Source organism: Oreochromis aureus, linkage group 3 (genome assembly GCF_013358895.1).
Source record: "Oreochromis aureus strain Israel breed Guangdong linkage group 3, ZZ_aureus, whole genome shotgun sequence".
Taxonomy (NCBI): domain Eukaryota; kingdom Metazoa; phylum Chordata; class Actinopteri; order Cichliformes; family Cichlidae; genus Oreochromis; species Oreochromis aureus.
In genome coordinates this window covers 28,685,418-28,704,419 of record NC_052944.1, presented here as the reverse complement: position 1 = coordinate 28,704,419, position 19,002 = coordinate 28,685,418, and the positions used below count along the sequence as shown (strand labels likewise).

Here is a 19,002-nt window from a genome sequence, read left to right as displayed (position 1 = left end):
TATTGCTATATCTCCTGCAAGTTTTGAGAGCGTGCTTACCGGTCCCGCCAGCTGCCTGAAGAGATTCTTGAAGCTTGCGTCAATCTGACTCTCATGTAGTTGAACCTGAAACACAAAAAGAAATCTGTTCACTACATGCTTTTTCCCCACCTCCTTTCGCACAATATGGCCAGATGTGGTCGGATGAGGGAAAGGGTCACTTCTTCTCACCTCTGCTGGAAGATCTGCTTTAATTTCATCATCGAGCTCCCTGATGGAGACACAAGACAACAGCTGAAGTCAGGTCTAGACAAGAATTGGGTGCAATAATTTAAGATTTTCTCTAATCCGCCAAAAGTATATACAGGCTATAATATACATACACACACATCACCACTAATATTTGGTTAAATGTCCCTTAGCAAGCTGCATCTCAACCAGATGCTACTGGTAGCCATCACCAAGCTTCTGGCATAATCCTGTCTGGATATTTGGCCATTCCTCTTGGTAGAAATGGTAGACTTCCTTTAAATTTAAATTTAATCCACAAAGTTTCAATAAGGTCGAGGTCGGGGCTTTGGGAAGGCCATTGCAGATACTTGTTGTTAGCCCGTTTTATCCATCCCAAAACCAGTTCTGATCTGTGTGTGGGATCGTTGTTTTGTCTGAACATCCAACTCTGTCCAAGTTTCAACCATCTAGCTACTGATTTGAGATGAAGTTGAAGAATTTTAAGGTTTTCCTCCTCTTTACAATTCCCTCCACTCCAGGTAGAGAAGGTCACCTACTAATTGGAAGGTTGGTGGCTCTATCCCTGGCTGCTCCAGTCAGCTTGACTTAGCATCCTTGAGCAAGATACTGAACCTCAACTGAGCCTAAGCACTTAGGTAGAAAAAGACCTGGCTCAAAGAGACCTTCCTAACTTGTGTAAATCTACAAATCTCCTTCTTAGATCTTCACTGGATTCCTTGGATGTTCCCATTGTTCTGAGTATTGGTCAGTCCTGTGAGTACTGTCAAACAAATCCTTTTTTATGCTGGAGAAGAGAAACTACCAGCCGTTGTCAACCGTGAACACTAATAAAGTTAATAGGACTTGTCCTTGTCAACTTAAAAGACGCTATATAACCTGAAGCACCTCTTATTAAAAGATTTAACTGAACATCTGCATATATTTAACTCTGTATGTATACTTCTGACCCTATGTGTATTAGAGAAAATCCTAAATAAATCCAAAACTGTTCACCCAGTGGTTGTTTGTTTCTGATCATTCCTGTAAATATGGTTACTTTTGGCCCACAAAAGAGAAAGACTACAAAAATGAATGTGTGTGTGATCACCAAACTTCTCCACTTCCTTCAAGCCTGTGGTCACTCACTCAGAGTCTGCAGGCTTCTCAGAGAACACCCTGAGGACGAAGTCGCTCTCTTTGTTTGGCTCAAAGGTGGAGGGGACGATTATGTACTCCCCTTTCGGCAGCTTCAGACGTGAGCTGACCTCCCTCAAGTTGATGAAGGTTTCTGAGCGAGCGCTGGAGGCATGACTGAGGAAAAAGTCTCGCTTGAGGTGAACCCCTGAACTCCCTTTGAACTGAGAGGGGAATTAAAAGAGTTAGCATTATGTTGTTATTCTATCCTTTGTAATATATATATACACAGAAAGTAGAAAAACCTCATCTTATCTTACCTCATCTGGAATCTGCAAAGACAACAGAGATGAAAAATTATTATAATCAGTGTTGTAATAAAAGAGAAAAGGACAGCGGTAAATGAGAAATGTAACTACAGTTTTTTCCCAACAGAGTTTTTAAGTTTTACAAGTTTGTGTGCTGCTAACCTCGTACAGAGCGAAACCGATGGTCTCCATGTCTTGGCCCTCTCGCCGTTTCTTCCTGCGGTCCTTTTGCATGAGGGCAACCACAAAGCTGCAGTCTGGACTGCCCTGCTTGTCTGGGTTCTGCAGCATGATCTTGAACTGAGGATTCAGCCAAAAACTTGCTGGAGACAAAAGATGAAAAAGTTAAAGTGTTTCCTTTTCAGGCTATAAACAAGGACAGAAGTGGCCTCATACATAGTCTAATGTGTCTTTTTAAACACTGAATGGCATATTTATGTGAAAGATGATTACAAATAAAAGAGAAAATAACCACATAATGCTTAACACCTATTCAAATTTCTATTTATATCAAAGATATTTTTTTTTAAACATAAATAGAAAGAAAAAGTCTTCTCTACACTGCAGTAAATCCAGAAAACACAGTCCCGTTTCCTGCACTTCCTGGTAGAGAATCTCCAAAATCTTTTAAAACACAATACATTGTTTCATTGCTTAAATAGAAGTCACTGGTTCACATTCCTTCGGGAACTTAACCCAATCCCTTCCTCACTCAATCTTCTAACTTGCCTTTTTTGATTACAAAAATTCCTGAAGTAAAAATTGTATTAAGCAGAATTAAAACACCACGAGACACGGGTCTCATGAGGCGCAACAACCGTCCATGTCCTACCTTACGATTTTCCCCCTCTTCTCACTTGCACCACTAATCTTACCTGGGTAGTTCCTGCAGCCTCCGGCTGTGCTGCCTCTCCTCCACTCCCCCTGAAAAAGCGAGGAGCTCCATTTCTTCACCTGGCTGCTCTCCAGGGCGTCCGCCGTCAGGTTGCAGATCTCCAGACGAGAGAACTCACGCAGAAAATCGTTAAATGACATCCTGGAAGATTCGATTTCATCATTAGTTTTCCATCACTAAGTCCAAGTGATGGTGCTGAAGAAGACAAATCAGACAATTCAAACAACTTCAGTGCTGTGCAAAAGTCTTGAGTCAACCCTCATTTCTTTATATTCTTTTTACTTTGTCATTTTTAAAGTGAGCATTAGTTCTCCAGGCCTTCCGCGGGTGTTTCAACCTGCTTCTTCTACACTGGCTGATTTTTCACTCATTCTTAGTTCAGCCCTTGTACTGGATTACTTTTCAGAGGAATATTAAGCCACTTAATGCTAACCTAAAAATCATTCAAGCATTAAAACAGGCATGTAAGGGATGAATCAGTGGTATGTCTACACATAACAGACTAACTACCGTTTGGCCCTTTGTTACTAGCAGCCTTTCACACAAACATAACAATTGTTCCATTTCGATAACTGAATTTATTTAAATCTATAAAAAATAGCATAAAAACAGCATTAAAAAAAGGCAATTCCCAGGAGCTATTAGCTTGAAACTTCACATTTTAGCATGGTGTCCTGAAACATTTGGGGAAAATCTGAGGTGTTTTTTTTTTAATTAACCACTGCACCCGTTTCGCATTTTCCTGGCAAAATATGAAGATACGAGGGTTGGTTCAAGACTTTTGCACAGTTCTGTACTTCTAGACAGAAAGACAATCCACAAGAGGACCACCACTCCTGTCTCAAATGTTTCACATGGAAAACACTCACGTACACTCACCAGAATTCACCATCCTCGCTGCGGTTTTGTAGACGACTTCTGGAAGACGCATCAATCGAGTCCCACTCTCTGGAGCTGAAGGTTTCAAAAAAAAGAAAAGAAAAGGAAAAAAATGAAGTCCTAGACACCGACACAGTGATACACTCTTCACTGTCTTCCATCTGTTAATGAGTAACTTTGCCAACAGCACTGAGCTGTCCTAAAAGCCGGGTTTAAAACAAAGTATCGCAGTCAGCAACCACATATAATATTTATATGTTTCTTTATCTTAGTTCAGAGGATCAGCAGGCTAACATCTGCAAACCCGCACAAGAACTTTGAATTATAAAATACTAAAAATGCTCTTTAAAAAAAAAAAACAAAAAACAACTTTTGTAAGGACTAACCTGATATAATTTACTCATGATATAATTTGATCTCATCTGGCACGCACTGCTTTTAGTTTTTCGTGTATCGTTTCCCTGTCTGTCTTGTTTAGATGAAAGGACGCCAAATAAATACTTTTGTCAACTTCTGTAGATTTTGAAGAATGAAATATGAAGACATGAGGTCAAATTTAGCCAACTGACCATTTTTATAGAGGACAACATTATAGAAAACAGTTGGAAAATTCCTTCCAGCATCATCCTGGCTCAAAGGGAAAACTAGGGAATTCCATCATACTTATCACTCCAGGCTCCGGTCCATTCCACCTCTCCCCAGGGGTTCCTGATGCGAACCAGCCTTGTCATGTTTCCTCTGTACGACACCTACAAGCAAAGAAACATAACATTAGGATAATATTAGGGACTCTAAATCCCTGTGTGTGCTTGGCATGATTAATTAGGGTTATAATCTGCTTGTTTTAATTCATTTCCAGCTTTAATTCAGAACCTTTCATCACGTTACACATTTGCCTAACAAGCAAAAGATCCCCGGTTCACTCACAGGAGGAGACACATATCCCTGTGATGAACCCTTGTGTAGCTTTATTCTGTCAAACTAACAATATCTAAACTGAAAAGGTTGAGTTGTACACTACAGCTGTAAGCAATATTTACACAAGCTTGAGATTTCTGCAGGTTAACCGCAGGTCTCTGCTCTGCTGTGCTTCAGATCCGTTTACATTATCATCCACTTAAATATATTTAACTCTCAGTCTAAACTATAAACGAGGGCTCTTGATTTATTATCCGTTTTCAGTTTAGCCATCTTCTGCATTAGTCTATTAATCTTTAAAAGCACCCAAGTTGCAGCTAACCAAACACATAACATCAGTTACAGTCAGTCTGACTTGGGTAACATGACATGAGTCAACTGAAATGATTTTGTAATAATGGTGTGACTCCTCTGTTGTTACGTACCGCAATGACGGTAGTGCTGTGCCAAAGACAGCTGCCTTGACACACAATTTAATATATATTTCTTTAGAATAAGTTGTATGTATGGTTGAAGGGTAAAGGACAAGCCTGTGCAAAAAATGTACTGCTTCTCTGCTTTTGGTTAGGAAAATTGGTTGGTTAAAAAAATGTCAAACAGATGCATAAATCCAGAAAATAAACATACACTGCCTAAGCCCGAGGCCTATATAAATACAGTTTTAGGTGTAATGTGTGTAGAGATATAGAGAGGGGAAAAATAACTATAATTTAATGTGTGATTTATACCTCTCTGCATAGCATTAAGGAGCAGAGCTGGTCAGACTGATCCGAATATCAATAGTATCGATACCAACACTGGCATTGAAATTTTGTGTTGGCTGTCCCACCTATAGCACTAATGTCTGAATGGCTATAGCACATTTAGACACATTTAGCTGATCCAAAGTGATTTAGAAACAGACACGTTTACATTCATAGTATGTTTCAAAATTGATGAAAATTTGAAAGGTTTGTTTTGTTGTGTTAAATAATTATTGTGCAAAGTAAAACAGTGATTTAGTGCTGTTGTTAAAATTTGCAATCAAACACAGGATGCTTTTTTTTTTTAAATCTCCTCTATAAATTGTATTGCAAAGGTTTTATTTATGATATTTTGAGCACTTTATCGTACTAACAAACCACCAAAAACACCGTCTCCAGGTCTGATGGGTGACATTCTAGTATTTTATTTGTATGTGACTTAGCGTGTGTCTGTGCAGTACACCTCTACAGATCATGATTGCTAACTTCATATGGTAATCAAGCAACTGGTTCCTTCCCCAAGTGAATAAGTCATAGTCCAAAATCCCTCTGCATTCCAGCTCACCTCTTCCACACCAGTCAGGGAGTAGGCGTGTCCCTTCACCAGCTTTTTGAAGGTGACGGCCTCCATGTCATTTGCACTGGTGATCTGAGAATGAGACAACATAACACACAGAGTTTCAAGACAATTTACACAATCGGGAGGATGCTCCAGAAAGGTGACTCTGTTCATCTGGATGTGGCGTTTTCACTCATCCAAGGGAAGCTGACTCCTCAACCTTAAACAGCACTAGAGCTGGGCGATAAAACGATAATGATATGTATTGCGAATTAACTTTTTCTCGATAGAAAAATGAAACTATTGCGATAGACCTCATCTCTCTCTTCCTGTCTTATAAAAAAAACCAATAGCCAATAAAAATTAAGTAGCGCAGAGCCGAACCAATCACAGCCGCAGCGTCACGTCATGTAACTTGTTACGTACAGCTCAAGTGCCAAGGCGCACGTGTGTATTTGTTTGAGAAGCAGCCAGCCCGCCGTGCCAGGTTTTTGGTGACCAGAATACCGAAGGAACACAGATGACGGTTCCAATGTCGGAGAGATTGTCGAAAGGAAAGGTCAGAGAAGTTCCAGTGTGGAGGTATTTCGGCTATTTGAAGTCTGACAAAAACAGAGTAACGCGCGACTGTAAATTGTGCTGAAAGCATGTTCCCACAAAGTCTGGAAATACAACAAACCTTTTTATCACCTGAAGCAGTGCAGCCCACTGGAGCACGCTCAATCTCTGACTGAAAGCGCTCGTCATCGAAAACAACCAGGGGAATCCCTGTGAAGCAGCAACAGTCAATTGAGTCGCCAGCGTCTTACCATATGACAAAAAGGTAAGAGCCATAGCAACATAACGAATGCCATAGCTTACTGTCTTGCTAAAGACATGCTACCAATAAACACGGTCGAAAATGAAGAATTCAAGCAGCTAATTAAGGTAATGGATCCTCGTTATCGACTCCCTGGACATAAACATTTCTCTCAGACAGCGCTTCCAAAGCAATATTATGTAAGTTGGTCAATTTTGTCTCTTTTTCTGTAAAATAAACTAAGATTTATTTTTAGAATTAATATTTTGTTTCTAAGTGGAACTGACAATTTAGTAGTCTGTTTTGTTTGTTCCATTTGAAACTTAAACGCTTTAGCGGCTGCCTTTTGTGTAGATTGTAATATTTGCCTTTATTTTGCATAAAAGTGGTGGTGGTCAGGGCCCGGTGGCGCCAGTGTCCAGCAGCCTCGCCTCTGTCAGTGCGCCCCAGGGCAGCTGTGGCTACAACGTAGCTTGCCATTGCCAGTGTGTGAATGTGTGCGTGAATGGGTGAATGACTGAATGTAGTGTAAAGCACTTTGGGGTCCTTAGGGACTGAGTAAAGCGCTATACAAATGCAGGCCATTTACCATTTTACCATAAAACTGAAGCCTCATTTTAAGTACATCTGCCCTGTTGAACTTATTATGGAAAATGAATATTTAAATCAAAACAAGCTGCTGATTATTTCACATTTTATTTGTGAGCAACATCACATTTAAATCTTACATATATAGTTATTTGGCTTATATCGTGATATATATCGTTATCGCCTGAAATGAAAAAAGCATATCGTGATATGAAAAAATCTTATATCGCCCAGCTCTAAACAGCACATTTGCATAATGACCGAAACTAGCACCACTAGCCAACAATGGACCATGAGGTCAGTTTCATGCTCGTTCATATGAGAACCATTCACAGAGAGTTGAGGAATGGCTACAATCACAGCTTTGTAAGATGGTGAATGATGCACCCTTAGGCCTCCTCATTGATTCATTACTTGAAGAAGCCCATCTCTGAATCCTTCCCTTCCCTGGATGATTGAGCATGCATGAAGACAATAAGCAGGATAGTAACAAAGACAGGAGAAAATGTATGTTTGTACTTTTGCATGTCAGTGAAATCTAAAGATATAACTAAACGTCACTGCCTAGCATGGCACATTCATTAACAGCACAGAAGGATCCCACATAGAACCGAATGAATGTAACTGAGATTGAATCTAACATTCTACCTTTTTTTGACTAGATGTAGAGTGCAAACACCAATGTTTTTTGCTGTGTCATTTAAACCTAAGCACAGAAACACAAACACAGAGCCAGACTCTGTTTATTCGTTCCTGTTCGTGTCAATCATTTACAATTTCATCATCCCTGGAAGAGAAAACGCATTTCCTTTTACCTATGCTCTTTGTACGCAAACTGAAACAGGGAGGATTGAACAGGGAGGACTGAACTGATTACAGTTCAGTCCTCCCTGTCAGCAAATAAAAGCTTTGCTAAAGTGTCCTTGACAGTTGCACTGAATTCCTGCCTGCTCCAGCACTTTCCCTGTCCTCACTGCCCCCTCCTGGTTTCCACTTGTATCCGTTTTCCCACATGGTTTTTGTTTACAGGACCCTTTCACCTCCCGAGCTCCAGTGGTGATACTGAGGGGAAGAATTTCCAAACTTTTAGTTGCTGATCCACAGTTTATGCAGCGCTTCATGACTTTTATTTGTTGTTTTTTTAAGAAATTGCAAAGAATTGCAAACAATGCACTCTTTATAACTTGATGGGGTGGTGATCTTTGACTACTTAAAACAGCACTGGTATGTTTTATTCTAGTTTACTTCTCAACAATGTCCCGGTATAACCAGCGACACTCTTCAAATGGTTGATTTTTAAAAAGCATTTTCTTACTATGCACCTTGGACTTGGAATTATTTACAGAAAGACCTCAGTTTAAACATGCCTCCATCTATCGGTGAATTTAAAATAGTAAGGCATGCAGTGAAGTAGATTTGAGGATATCTTTTTTTATAAGCCACTTCCATGTTTTTTTGTTTAGTGTCACCATTTATACTTTGTATTATGCTGTGGATTTGGTATTTTATGATGAAAAGAGTAAAAGCGTTTGATCCCAGTGGGAGTAACAATAATTAATGTTGCAGTACTGACGTCAATGGAGCAGCCAAGAAGTGATCCTCTTTCAACGGCTCTGCGGATGATGCTGAAGAGGTCCGAGGGGGCTTTGTTCAGATCGTACATCTCCGTCACACCTCCGGTAAAGTCTTCAAAACCCTCACATGTGCTGCCGCCTGACAGAGCCTCATAACAGCCATTCAACCTGCGACACAGAGAAATAGAAATTAAATGGAGTCCCGCTACAGAATGAATAAAAATACTGCATAGTTTAATATCAGTGTTAATGATTAAACCTTGATATACACAGAAAGATGTGACTTATTCATATTTTTTAAAACTAGAGAGCTCCCACGTGCTAAACTACCATATACGGCTGCAGAGGAACTGAGCGTGTGCAATCTTACTTTTATGTCACGCTCATATGGGAAGCTCTCTTAACTTGGCTGCCTCACACTAACATGAATACTAATGTATTTTTCTAATACAGCTAGCCAAATTTACAACCGGGACCACAGCTGTCCACTGAAGCAGCTGGACTTTCTTTAAGAGCTTTGATTATTTCTCAATCATGTCTGCTACAAGCTTTTTGGTACCAGAAACACTCTTTTTCAGAGCACCAGGGAAAATTCATCAAAATTGACCTCAATTATCACCTTTTTTTGAGCAGACACAACTTTATATCATGTGTGCATCACTGTAGAGTTACCATAAACAGCAGCTTCAAACTAAATGTTCTATCATATTTCCTTTATTCTTTTTCAAAGATAAAATAGTATATATTAAACATAAATGTTTGCTGAAGTATTTTTTCCTGTTTATGGGTCCTCGGACAAGATTTCTATTTCTCAACTGCTGTCCTGTGCATCACTCTTACTTGGCGTAAGCCTTTTCCATCAGAGCGCTCCAAAACTCAGTTCCCTCTGCTGAGTGGACAAACAGCAGCTTCCCATCTTTCACCGGCAGCCGATCGTCAATCACGACGTCCACCCACTCACCAAACTGCCAGAACTGTGGAGAGCAGAGCAGAGAACAATGTTACAGAGATGGTTTAATGTTCTGCTGAAGTTCTTGAGAACCTGGGACATTTTTAAAACATTAAAGACCATAATTGCAAACTCTTTACCAGCTTTATATAGTTTTTTTTTATATATTTGTAAGAATTGGTCAGAGATATGACTTCGCAACAGAAAGTTGCCTCATGTTGGGCTTCAGAGGTCAGCAAGTAGTACAACACTGACTCTCTCAAATCACAGATCGTTCTATTATAATCTCCTGTGTTAAGTCTAATTAATACCAATCAATCTCTAATTATTCAGTTTCACTGTCATAGGATTTAGGAGAAGGAAATGAACAAACCAGGGAAACCTGATCAATCAGATGTGTCTTTCCAATTTATCAGTAAACAGACATTATGTGGTGACAGATGTTTCTTCATTTACCAACATTGTGTCTTTGTATCAGTCAAGTTAAGTTAAGTGGCTTTAATGTGATTCCAAACATGTGCAGTGGTAAAGTACACAGTGAAACGAGACAAGACCCTGGTGCTACATATGACATATAACAGACGAACACACAGGACTACATAGTGCAAGTGTGCAAAAACTGCAAAAAACAAAACAGAGACAGAACACAACAGTGCAATAAAAATGTCCATGAGTATTGTGCAAAAGGTAACTTGGTGTATGAAGGTATGTGTGTGTATGTGTGTCAGTCCAGTCACTGAGTGTTCAGGAGTCTGACTGCCCGGGGGAAGAAACTGTTCCCCAGTCTGGCAGTGAGGGCCCGGATGCTTTGGTACCTCTTGCCAGAAGGCATCAGGGTGGAGAGTGTGTGTGAGGGGTGTGTGGGGTCCTCCACAAGGCTGGTGGCTTTGTGGATGCTGCGGGTGCGATAAGCAGGGCACAGGAAGAAAAATGTCTCCAGCTTATCACACAAATGAGGCATCCGAGTGATACGATAGCCCTCTTCTGTAATTAAACTGAATCATTTTATTTCATTTATTCATTTCATTTACACTAAACACTATCACCAGACTTATTCACTTGTCTGCCTTCACATGTATATGAAGTCTTAATCCATAGGGTTTGCTGTCAGCCCACCCTTTGCAGCTATAACATCTTCGATTCTTCTAGGTAGGCTTTCCACAAGCTTTAGGAGTGTTTATGGGAATTTTTGAGAATTCTTCCAGAAGCACATTTGTAAGATCAACACTGATGGTGGAGAAGGCCTGGCTCACAGTCTCCGCTTTGATTCACCCCAAAGGTTTTCTGTCGGGTTGAAGACTCTGTGCAGGCCAGTCAACTTCTTCCACAACAAACTCGCTCATCCGTGTTTTTATGGACCGTACTTTGTGCTCTGGTGTGCAGTCATGTTGGAACAAACTGTTCCCACAAAGTTAGGAGCATGACATTGTCCAAAATGTCTTGGTGTGCTGAACCATTAAGTGTTCCTTTCACTGGAACTAAGGAGCTGAGGCCAACTCCAGAAAAATAACCCCACCGCCCACCCCTCGCCTCTCCACCAAACCTTACACTTTGCACAATGCAGTCAGATAAGCACCTGCTTCCTGTCAACCACCAAATCCACACTCATCTATCAGATTGCCAACCAGAGAAGTCTGATTAATTACTCCACTCTTTCCTTTCTTTCAATCTGGACAGAGAACACGTCTCCACTGCTCTAGAGTCCAATGGTGGCTTTGCACTCTTCTTGAGCTAATCTGAAGGCCACATGAAGTTTGGAGGTCTGCAACGATTGACTCTACAGGAAGTTGGCGATCTCTGCGCACCGTGTTCCTCACCATCCGCTGACCCTGCTCTGATTTTATGTGGTCTACCACTTTGCAGCTGAGTTGCTGTCATTCCCAGTCGCTTCCACTTTGTTATAATACCACTAAACAGCTGACTGTGGAATATTAGTAGTGAGAAAATGTCACATCTGGACTTGTTGCACAGGTACAGCGCCACCCTGGAATTCACCAAGTGTCTAAGAGCGACTCATTCTTTCACAAATGTTTGTAGAAGCAGTCTGCATGTCTGGGTGCTTGACTGTATGCACATGCGGCCATTGAAGTGGTTGGAACACCTGAATTCACTGATTTAATGGGTAACTGAATACTTTTGACAATATTGTGTAATTCCAGCACTCATGTACTGCACAGAGTTTACAGTTATTGCTAATTTCCAACCTTTGCCCTTTTTAATATTTTGTAATACTCATACTATAAAGGTAACATTAACTGCAAGGCACACCACCACCCTAAGGGTTCATATGCTTTCCTAAACCAGTCCTGCAAATCATTTATTCACATGTCAAAGTAGCTGCGAGTCACTTTCCCTACACAAATTAGGGTTGGGTGAATTTCTGGGAAATGCTTTTGGATCAGATTCAGAAAACTCTCCCCTGAATTGTTGTTCTGCGTTTCAAACATAACATGTGACTGTTGTCCAGCAGGGGGCAGAAGAGACCGAGACAACGTGATTAAAAGTTGTATAAAAGAAGAGTAGATTCAGGAGCAGGGATTCATTTAATGATAAGAAAGGTTCAAGAAGGGTAAAAGTGGCAACTTATCCATGTCAGGGTTGGGCCAGGGTACACTCTGGACAGATAGAGTGTGAATGGCTGTCTGTCTCTAACTCAAACCTGATAGAATTATCAAATTTAACCCCCACTAACAGCCCGTATTTACATGCTTTCCACGTGTCTCTGTGGGTTCTCTCCAGGTACTCTGGCTTCCTCCCACAGTCCACACAGAAGGTCGCTGGCTAAATGATCCAATTCAAACCCAGGACCTTCTTGCTGCGAGTCAACAGTGTTAACTTTATTTTATTTAACAGGGAAAATGCAGTTTAGGAAAAAGTTGTAACATTTCGTGTTTATTTTGGGTACTTTTTTACTAAACCAGTCCTGTAATTCATTTGTTCACACGCCAAAGTAGCTGCGAGTCAGGATCTCTAACCAAAGCAGGCGGTCCCATGCAAACGAGGGCAGGGCCAATTTCTCTGAAATGTTTTTTGTTTTGTTTTTTTTACAGAAGATTAAAAGAAGCCTCTCTGAATTATTGTTGTCCCTTTTACACGTAATATCGTGCGACTGCGTTTTCCAGGAACGGGATGGAAAAGAGAGCGGAGGACCAAAATGATGTGGAGCAGGCTCCAAGTTATAAGCCAGACAGGTTCAAGAAGGGCAAACACGTGGCAGAGTTTCTGCTGTTGAGTCTGTTGTTCCATAGAAACATAACCAAAATACATGAAACCTTGGAGTCATTCACATTCATTTCCAGCAGAAAGAGCTGAGAGCACTGAGAGCAACATTCGACACAGCTGATAGGAATAAACCAAACGCCTCAGCATGTGACTTACTGTAAGTCCGTCTAGATGCAATTCATGTCTTGTGATGAATCGTAACAATAAAATCTGACCGCATGAAAGAGCGATCAGATAAGATATACATAAAGGTCATTCGTCTTCTGTCAGGTGTGTAAAAACTGGGCGAAACGGTGAAAGCCACACCCATGTGTAACATCCACTCCTTCCTCAGCGTTCTGTCATCAAGGGCTAACTTAGATCCTGGAAGTGTAACATGACTATGTAGCTAAACTGAGCCACATACATTTTCTCAGTTTTGGCCTCCTACACAGATTATACCAAAAAGCTTTTTGACAATCGCAAATGTTGTCACCACCTTTGCCTTCGGGGAAGAGATACCAGACACAAAGAAATCCAGCTAAACAGACTGAAAGGCTCCTCAGGGCCCTGATTTAATATATTGGCAAATTCACGTCTGAATTTGCCAATATATTAAATATGTCTGCACGTTACTTGCTGCCATAACAAGACAACATTAGTTTTTTTATGTGTCTTTACAGGAACGGATGGATGGATTCTGCATGCTCTGCAGAGCGGATTCCACTTATGGGAAGAGCTTTGTCACAGCACGGTCGGCTGAAGTCGACACAAAGCCTATACACACACCAACCGACACATATACAGCAAATACAGGGCTGCCTCTTGTAAACGTACAGGCCTGCGCACATTTCTTCACTCTGCTTATTCAGCCTGACACTGCTGAGGATTTCCCTCACAGCTCTGTGGGAGAAACACCTCGTCTAACCGGGGGAAGCCAACTATTATCACATCTGTGTCATGACTTGCAGCGACTCTGCCTTCACATTTGAGAAGCTCTAAACAAACTGTCAAAAGGGTCCATGTGTAAAAAGCGAGCTGTAAAAAGAGTATCATAAAGGATTCTGCCCTGCTTTCCTTTGTGGACACTGACTTGTTTATAATTCATTCCCCCTCTCCTTTTGTCTCCCTGACTTGCTTCTTCACGCAGACTCCTTGTTCTCCTCCTCCTTCTCCTCCATTTCTTAAACCAGTTAAGATTCCCACAGTCTTCTTTTTTCCCCCAATGACTCACTCAGATCTGGATAATTTGCCCAGAGGCTTAAACTCGCACACAAAAGAAAATCTCATGAAGACTCAGCAGCAAACAAAAGCAAAGAAGCAGTAGGAACATGCTTATATGGTAGTGGCAACGCAAACTCAATCAAAAGAGGCTCATAGTAAAAAGTAATAACACAAATGTATTTAACAAGCCATTTAGCAATCATTCACTCACTCATACACACATGCATTCATTTATGCCCCTCCGGAGCAGACTGAAGCATTAGCTCCTCTGACTGTAGCACAGAACAGCATCTATACGTGCAGTTTGCCGTACACTCGCAGGGGGACAGCTGCATTCAACAAAACACAAGCAAACACAGAGTCTCTGGAAGTAATCAGCTAAATGTTCTTCATTCTCTTCTTGGCTGACCTCACTGTAACTGAATCAGCAAACCCAACAGGCCCGTGTAAATGCTTAGCTCTGTGTGTGCCTGTGCGACGGCATTTAATGATCCTTTGATATCAAATGAGTCAGAGGAGCAGCCCAGAGATGTCTTCCTCTTTCCCAATGGTGTTTTAGAGCAGCGGCATTTACACACACAGTGATAAAATCTTCAGAGTTGATTGATAAAAGTCCACAAACACAGTGAATGCATGTTTCATGACTGAGCTGTCCAGCTGACAGGGATCCAAGATGGATACTTTCTCTGTGAGAGTGTTTGTTGTACTTCACATCTGCAAGCATGTAATATGTGACTGTCGTGTGTGAGTGTCCGCTCTCTGTCACACTTCCTCATTCCCTCCCCTTTCACTCTCTGCCTCCTTCCCCTTCACTTGGCAGGCTCACAGTCTAGTTGGCAAAGAGATCACTGCCCGACTGAGCGGCCGCCAACTTTAAAGTATATTAAGCACTTTATATTGCTAATGTTAAGCCAACTGCCAGAAACGTCAGGGTACAGTCATACTTAGCTATTAGGTTGTGTGTGAAGGTTAGTGCTAACTTTCACCTTCATAACAACTACACAAATTGGTGAATTACTTTGGAACTCAACGCTTTAAAATAAATCTTAAAGTTTTCATTAAATGTGTGACAGGTGTGACAGTTGATGCTGACACAGCAGGTTCCGATCTGCACATTGCTCGAGAGTTATATTGGCCATAGTGGATGGGACACAAACAGCGGTCACAAGGAAAAAGAATTTCCCCTTGTTTCCCCAATGGGTTGGTTAATGGTTTTTTTGGAAGTTGCCCGCTGTTGCCAGGTGAAATTAGTTTCAAAGAAGGCGCTACACCAAAACCTCCTTGTGATTGATTTGGTCACTGGCAGATTTCCATGGTTGCTTGTAGTTTGCATGGAGGACGCCAACGTGTCAGCACTCACTCGCTAACTACTGGCTAAGTGGGAGTAAAACTTGATACTGTCAATAGTTAACATTCACCATCAAACACATTTCAAAAGGCTCAAAGTTTAATTTGAAGGCAAACAGGACACAATCCCAAAACCAAGGAGTTTGTGTCTTCAAATTCAGAGAACAGTTGACAGGTGCTTGCTGACGAGGAAATGTCATCTATGCAAACTACAGGCACCCAAAGCAATCTGCTAGCAACCAAAGCAAGGGAGCTTTTGCCAAACGCTCTGGGAATACACAATTTTACCAACAACCCAGTTGCTGACTGAAGCCTTATTGCCTTGACCCTACAGAGCCATACATCCAAAATGGCAAAGAAGTCAACATCACATCGTTAGCAGCCATATAACTGCAAAACCTCAACACATTTCTTTCACATTTGACATTTTAAAGGGCCTAACACTAGAGCAGAACACACTGTAGAGTTTGGTCTCCACAAAAGCCGTTTCGCTTTGTCAAAACAACCAAACATCAGCTTGACAGGCTTCAACAGCACTGCTATACTTAATGAAATGATAATACATGCCATTGAAGTGGGCTATATTAGCATTAAATCAAAGTGCAGTTGGGGCAAAACATTGCAAATGAATTGATGTGATGACGAACTGCTGTCACTGGAGTCTGCTTTATTATTGAAAACCATGCAGAAAATAGCACCATGCGCACCGTAATAACTAGCAGCATCTCTTTGAGGACCAGTGAGCAAGAAAAGTATAAAGAGTTGATGCACACACTTTAATCACATCTTCAGTTATTCTCTCACTTTGGCTGTAAATGCACCACATTCAAATTGAAAGTGCAATAATCATAAACCACTGCTTTAATATGATTCCCTATCTGGCCTCGGGCTGGATGTGTGTGTGTGTGTGTGTGTGTGTGTGTGTGTGTGTGTGTGTGTGTGTGTGTGTGTGTGTGTGTGTGTGTGTGTGTGTGTGTGTGTGTGTGTGTGTGTGTGTGTGTGTGTTGCTCACTGGCTGCAACATAAAAGATAGTACTGTCAGGCCAACACCTGTGTCACCGCCACAGTGTGCAGCAGCTACAGTCACCCATTTGCTTGTGAGTGTTTGTTGTGTGCAAAGCAAAGTTCAGCTGATAAGCCCTAGTTGGCTGCGAGAGGCTCACACCAAAGAAAATATTTGTATTTATGTTGCAAAGCAGAACTTGTTACACTGAGCTTCAATGTGCACTCAACACATTTGATAGGGGATTGACAACTTTACTTTGTTCTTGAAAAATAAGACTGATCTTAAACTTCCAATCTTTGATAAGGAAGTGGGGTTTTGCCAGTTTGGAGAGCACGCTCAGATCCGTTTACGACGTGCTCAGATACTCCAAGGTAAAGTGGTTTTCACTAACAGGGCGTGGGGGTGTGAGGTCAGTTGTCTTGACTCAGTGTGGACTGACAAACAAAAAGAGCAGCTTACAGCAGGAACGTCGCCTTTTAACCTTCTATTTCTTCTCAGAAACTCTGGGGTAAATTAAGCTTTTGATACTGCTGAAAGGAGGAAGAACCTGAACATCAGGCGCTGCTCGAGATTTCTTGGTATATACTGTGAAACTGACAACACCCTGATACTCTTCCCACTGCGACTCCATTTCAAAACCAGAATTACCACCTTACGGTTGCAAGCAAGCTGCAGCTAATATCCATGTCTATCAGACTCTCATTATACATGTGGCAAAGACTTACAAACAAAAACACAGTAAGCCATATTACATGTATTTTTTCAAATTCAAACCTGAGGCAGATTAATGCCCCGTGCCAGTTGGTGAGTACAAAGGTGAGGCTTTCAAGCCTAAGAGTGCTGTACCGACTGGTACGCACGGTGGTGGTAACATCATGTTCTGGGACTGTTTTGCTGCCGGCAGTACTGGTACATTTTACATGGGTGGAATAATAAATTCTTTAACTTCGCCCTCAAAGCAACTGCTAAGTGGTTGAAACTTGGATTCAGCTGGGTATTCCAACAAGACAGAGCAGACTGACATTAAGCCTTTTTTAATGCCCTTTCACGGTTCACCTTTCGTGGCCTCGCTGTTTCGCAGATTTTTTTTTTTTTTGTGCAATTTTGCATGCTTTTTTTATTTTTTTACAGCGCATGGTGTTCTGCGTCATGATTGGCTGTAGACCACAGTCAATCAATCTCCTCCGTGCTGTGTCTCCTGTCCAGCACAGAACGCGTTCAGCTTGTCAAATGTACATAAATCTTCGATCGCTAGCAGTGTGACTCTGAAGTGCTGTACTGTGTGTTTGTAAGTTTTCTTCCCAACAAACAACACTGTCGACGAAACGTTTTGCACCGTCAAAGGCACCTGCGGTAGCACCCAAAAGGCAGAGGAAGATGCTAACCATCGCACAAAGAGTTGGACTTCTGGACACGGTAAGAGAAGGTAGAAGTTACCGTATTTTTGGGACCATAAGGCGCATTAAGCGAAACAAAACAGTCAGATAAATCAAACTTTACTCAACTCATTCTTCTTGCTTCCTCCACTTCTGTATTATTGATTTATTAATATGTATTGATTTATTTTCTTGTCTTGCAGCTGCTCTACTCATGTTCTGGACCTGAAAACAGGGTTTGATCTTTGGTTTCATTCTATAATACTGGACTTATTTTTCTACAAAGGTTTGAACTTTGAGTGTTTAAACAAGTTTTTTAATTGTAAAAAATAACGCTGGCTACTTCGCGGATTTCACCTATCGCTGGTTATTTTTACAACGCAACTCCAGTGATAAACAAGGGACCACTGTATTCTACTAATTCTGACAAGAATTCTGCCCATGTTGAGTAGATATAAATTTCTGACCACAACTGCAGAGCTAACCAAATTGTAAAACACAAAAAAAAACTTCTTCTTGTTGTACAACAAGAAGAAGTTGTTGCATTATTTCCTGTTTTTTTACACAAAATAATGCAACAGGAAGCGCTGATGCAAAAACACATGACATGCAGTGAATTCAAAAGTCCCATCTTTGTTTGAGGTTTCACAGCTTCCCCATATCTTCAGACAAATATTAGTTTTCATCCACCTCAGTGTGACAAGTCACTATTGAGGAATTGAGAGAAGAAAGTAAAAACAGCATTGCTCAACATCTCATGTAAAGTCATTATATAATTTATCTGTGTTATGTAAGCAGCTGACATCACAACCTGGGCATAACTAATCAGGTTTGGAATCACCTGCACTAAGTTTGAGATGCCATACAGACACTCAGGCCTCGGTAACCTGCTTTTGGCCTGATAACCGCCTGCAGCTGGTGAAGTGTAACAGCTGTCTGCTACGATTTTTGTGGTTCTATCTTTTGATATGTTTGAAAAAAAAAAAGGAAAGGATGTGAAGCTGTCAGTAGTCATCACCTGGAAGTGAAAGATGCCAGCATATCCCTGTTGGAAACCCTGTCCGTGAGGAACCACTCTGTGGAGGAGGTTGTCATTTAGGGTCAGCGATGCGATGGCTGCCAGCAACCAGCAGTCCCCTGAGGAAACGCAAAGACAGTTTTACTACCATTATAAATCAGCCTTTGTGGGTAAAATCTTTATCTGAGAGATGTCATGATAAACGTGTTTACATTAGCAAATAATTTCAACTCTTAGACAGACACAGAACTGGAATTCACCCACTAAGAGCTCA

At 41.2% G+C, this 19,002-nt stretch overlaps 1 protein-coding gene across 2 annotated transcripts in view; it reads right to left on the bottom strand.

The window, feature by feature from the left end:
• Nucleotides 1-19,002, bottom strand: part of capn1 (calpain 1) — a 33,798-nt gene that overhangs the window by 3,917 nt on the left and 10,879 nt on the right. For both annotated transcript variants that reach the window (XM_039609844.1, XM_039609845.1), the window contains exons 4-15: nucleotides 18,729-18,847; nucleotides 9,448-9,581; nucleotides 8,607-8,775; nucleotides 5,653-5,736; nucleotides 4,090-4,175; nucleotides 3,427-3,501; nucleotides 2,528-2,688; nucleotides 1,815-1,975; nucleotides 1,665-1,676; nucleotides 1,357-1,568; nucleotides 211-250; nucleotides 40-105 (exon numbers count right to left, since the gene is read on the bottom strand). In XM_039609844.1, coding sequence (XP_039465778.1) covers nucleotides 40-105; nucleotides 211-250; nucleotides 1,357-1,568; nucleotides 1,665-1,676; nucleotides 1,815-1,975; nucleotides 2,528-2,688; nucleotides 3,427-3,501; nucleotides 4,090-4,175; nucleotides 5,653-5,736; nucleotides 8,607-8,775; nucleotides 9,448-9,581; nucleotides 18,729-18,847 — 1,319 coding nt within the window. The remainder of the gene's footprint in view (nucleotides 1-39; nucleotides 106-210; nucleotides 251-1,356; nucleotides 1,569-1,664; nucleotides 1,677-1,814; nucleotides 1,976-2,527; nucleotides 2,689-3,426; nucleotides 3,502-4,089; nucleotides 4,176-5,652; nucleotides 5,737-8,606; nucleotides 8,776-9,447; nucleotides 9,582-18,728; nucleotides 18,848-19,002) is intronic.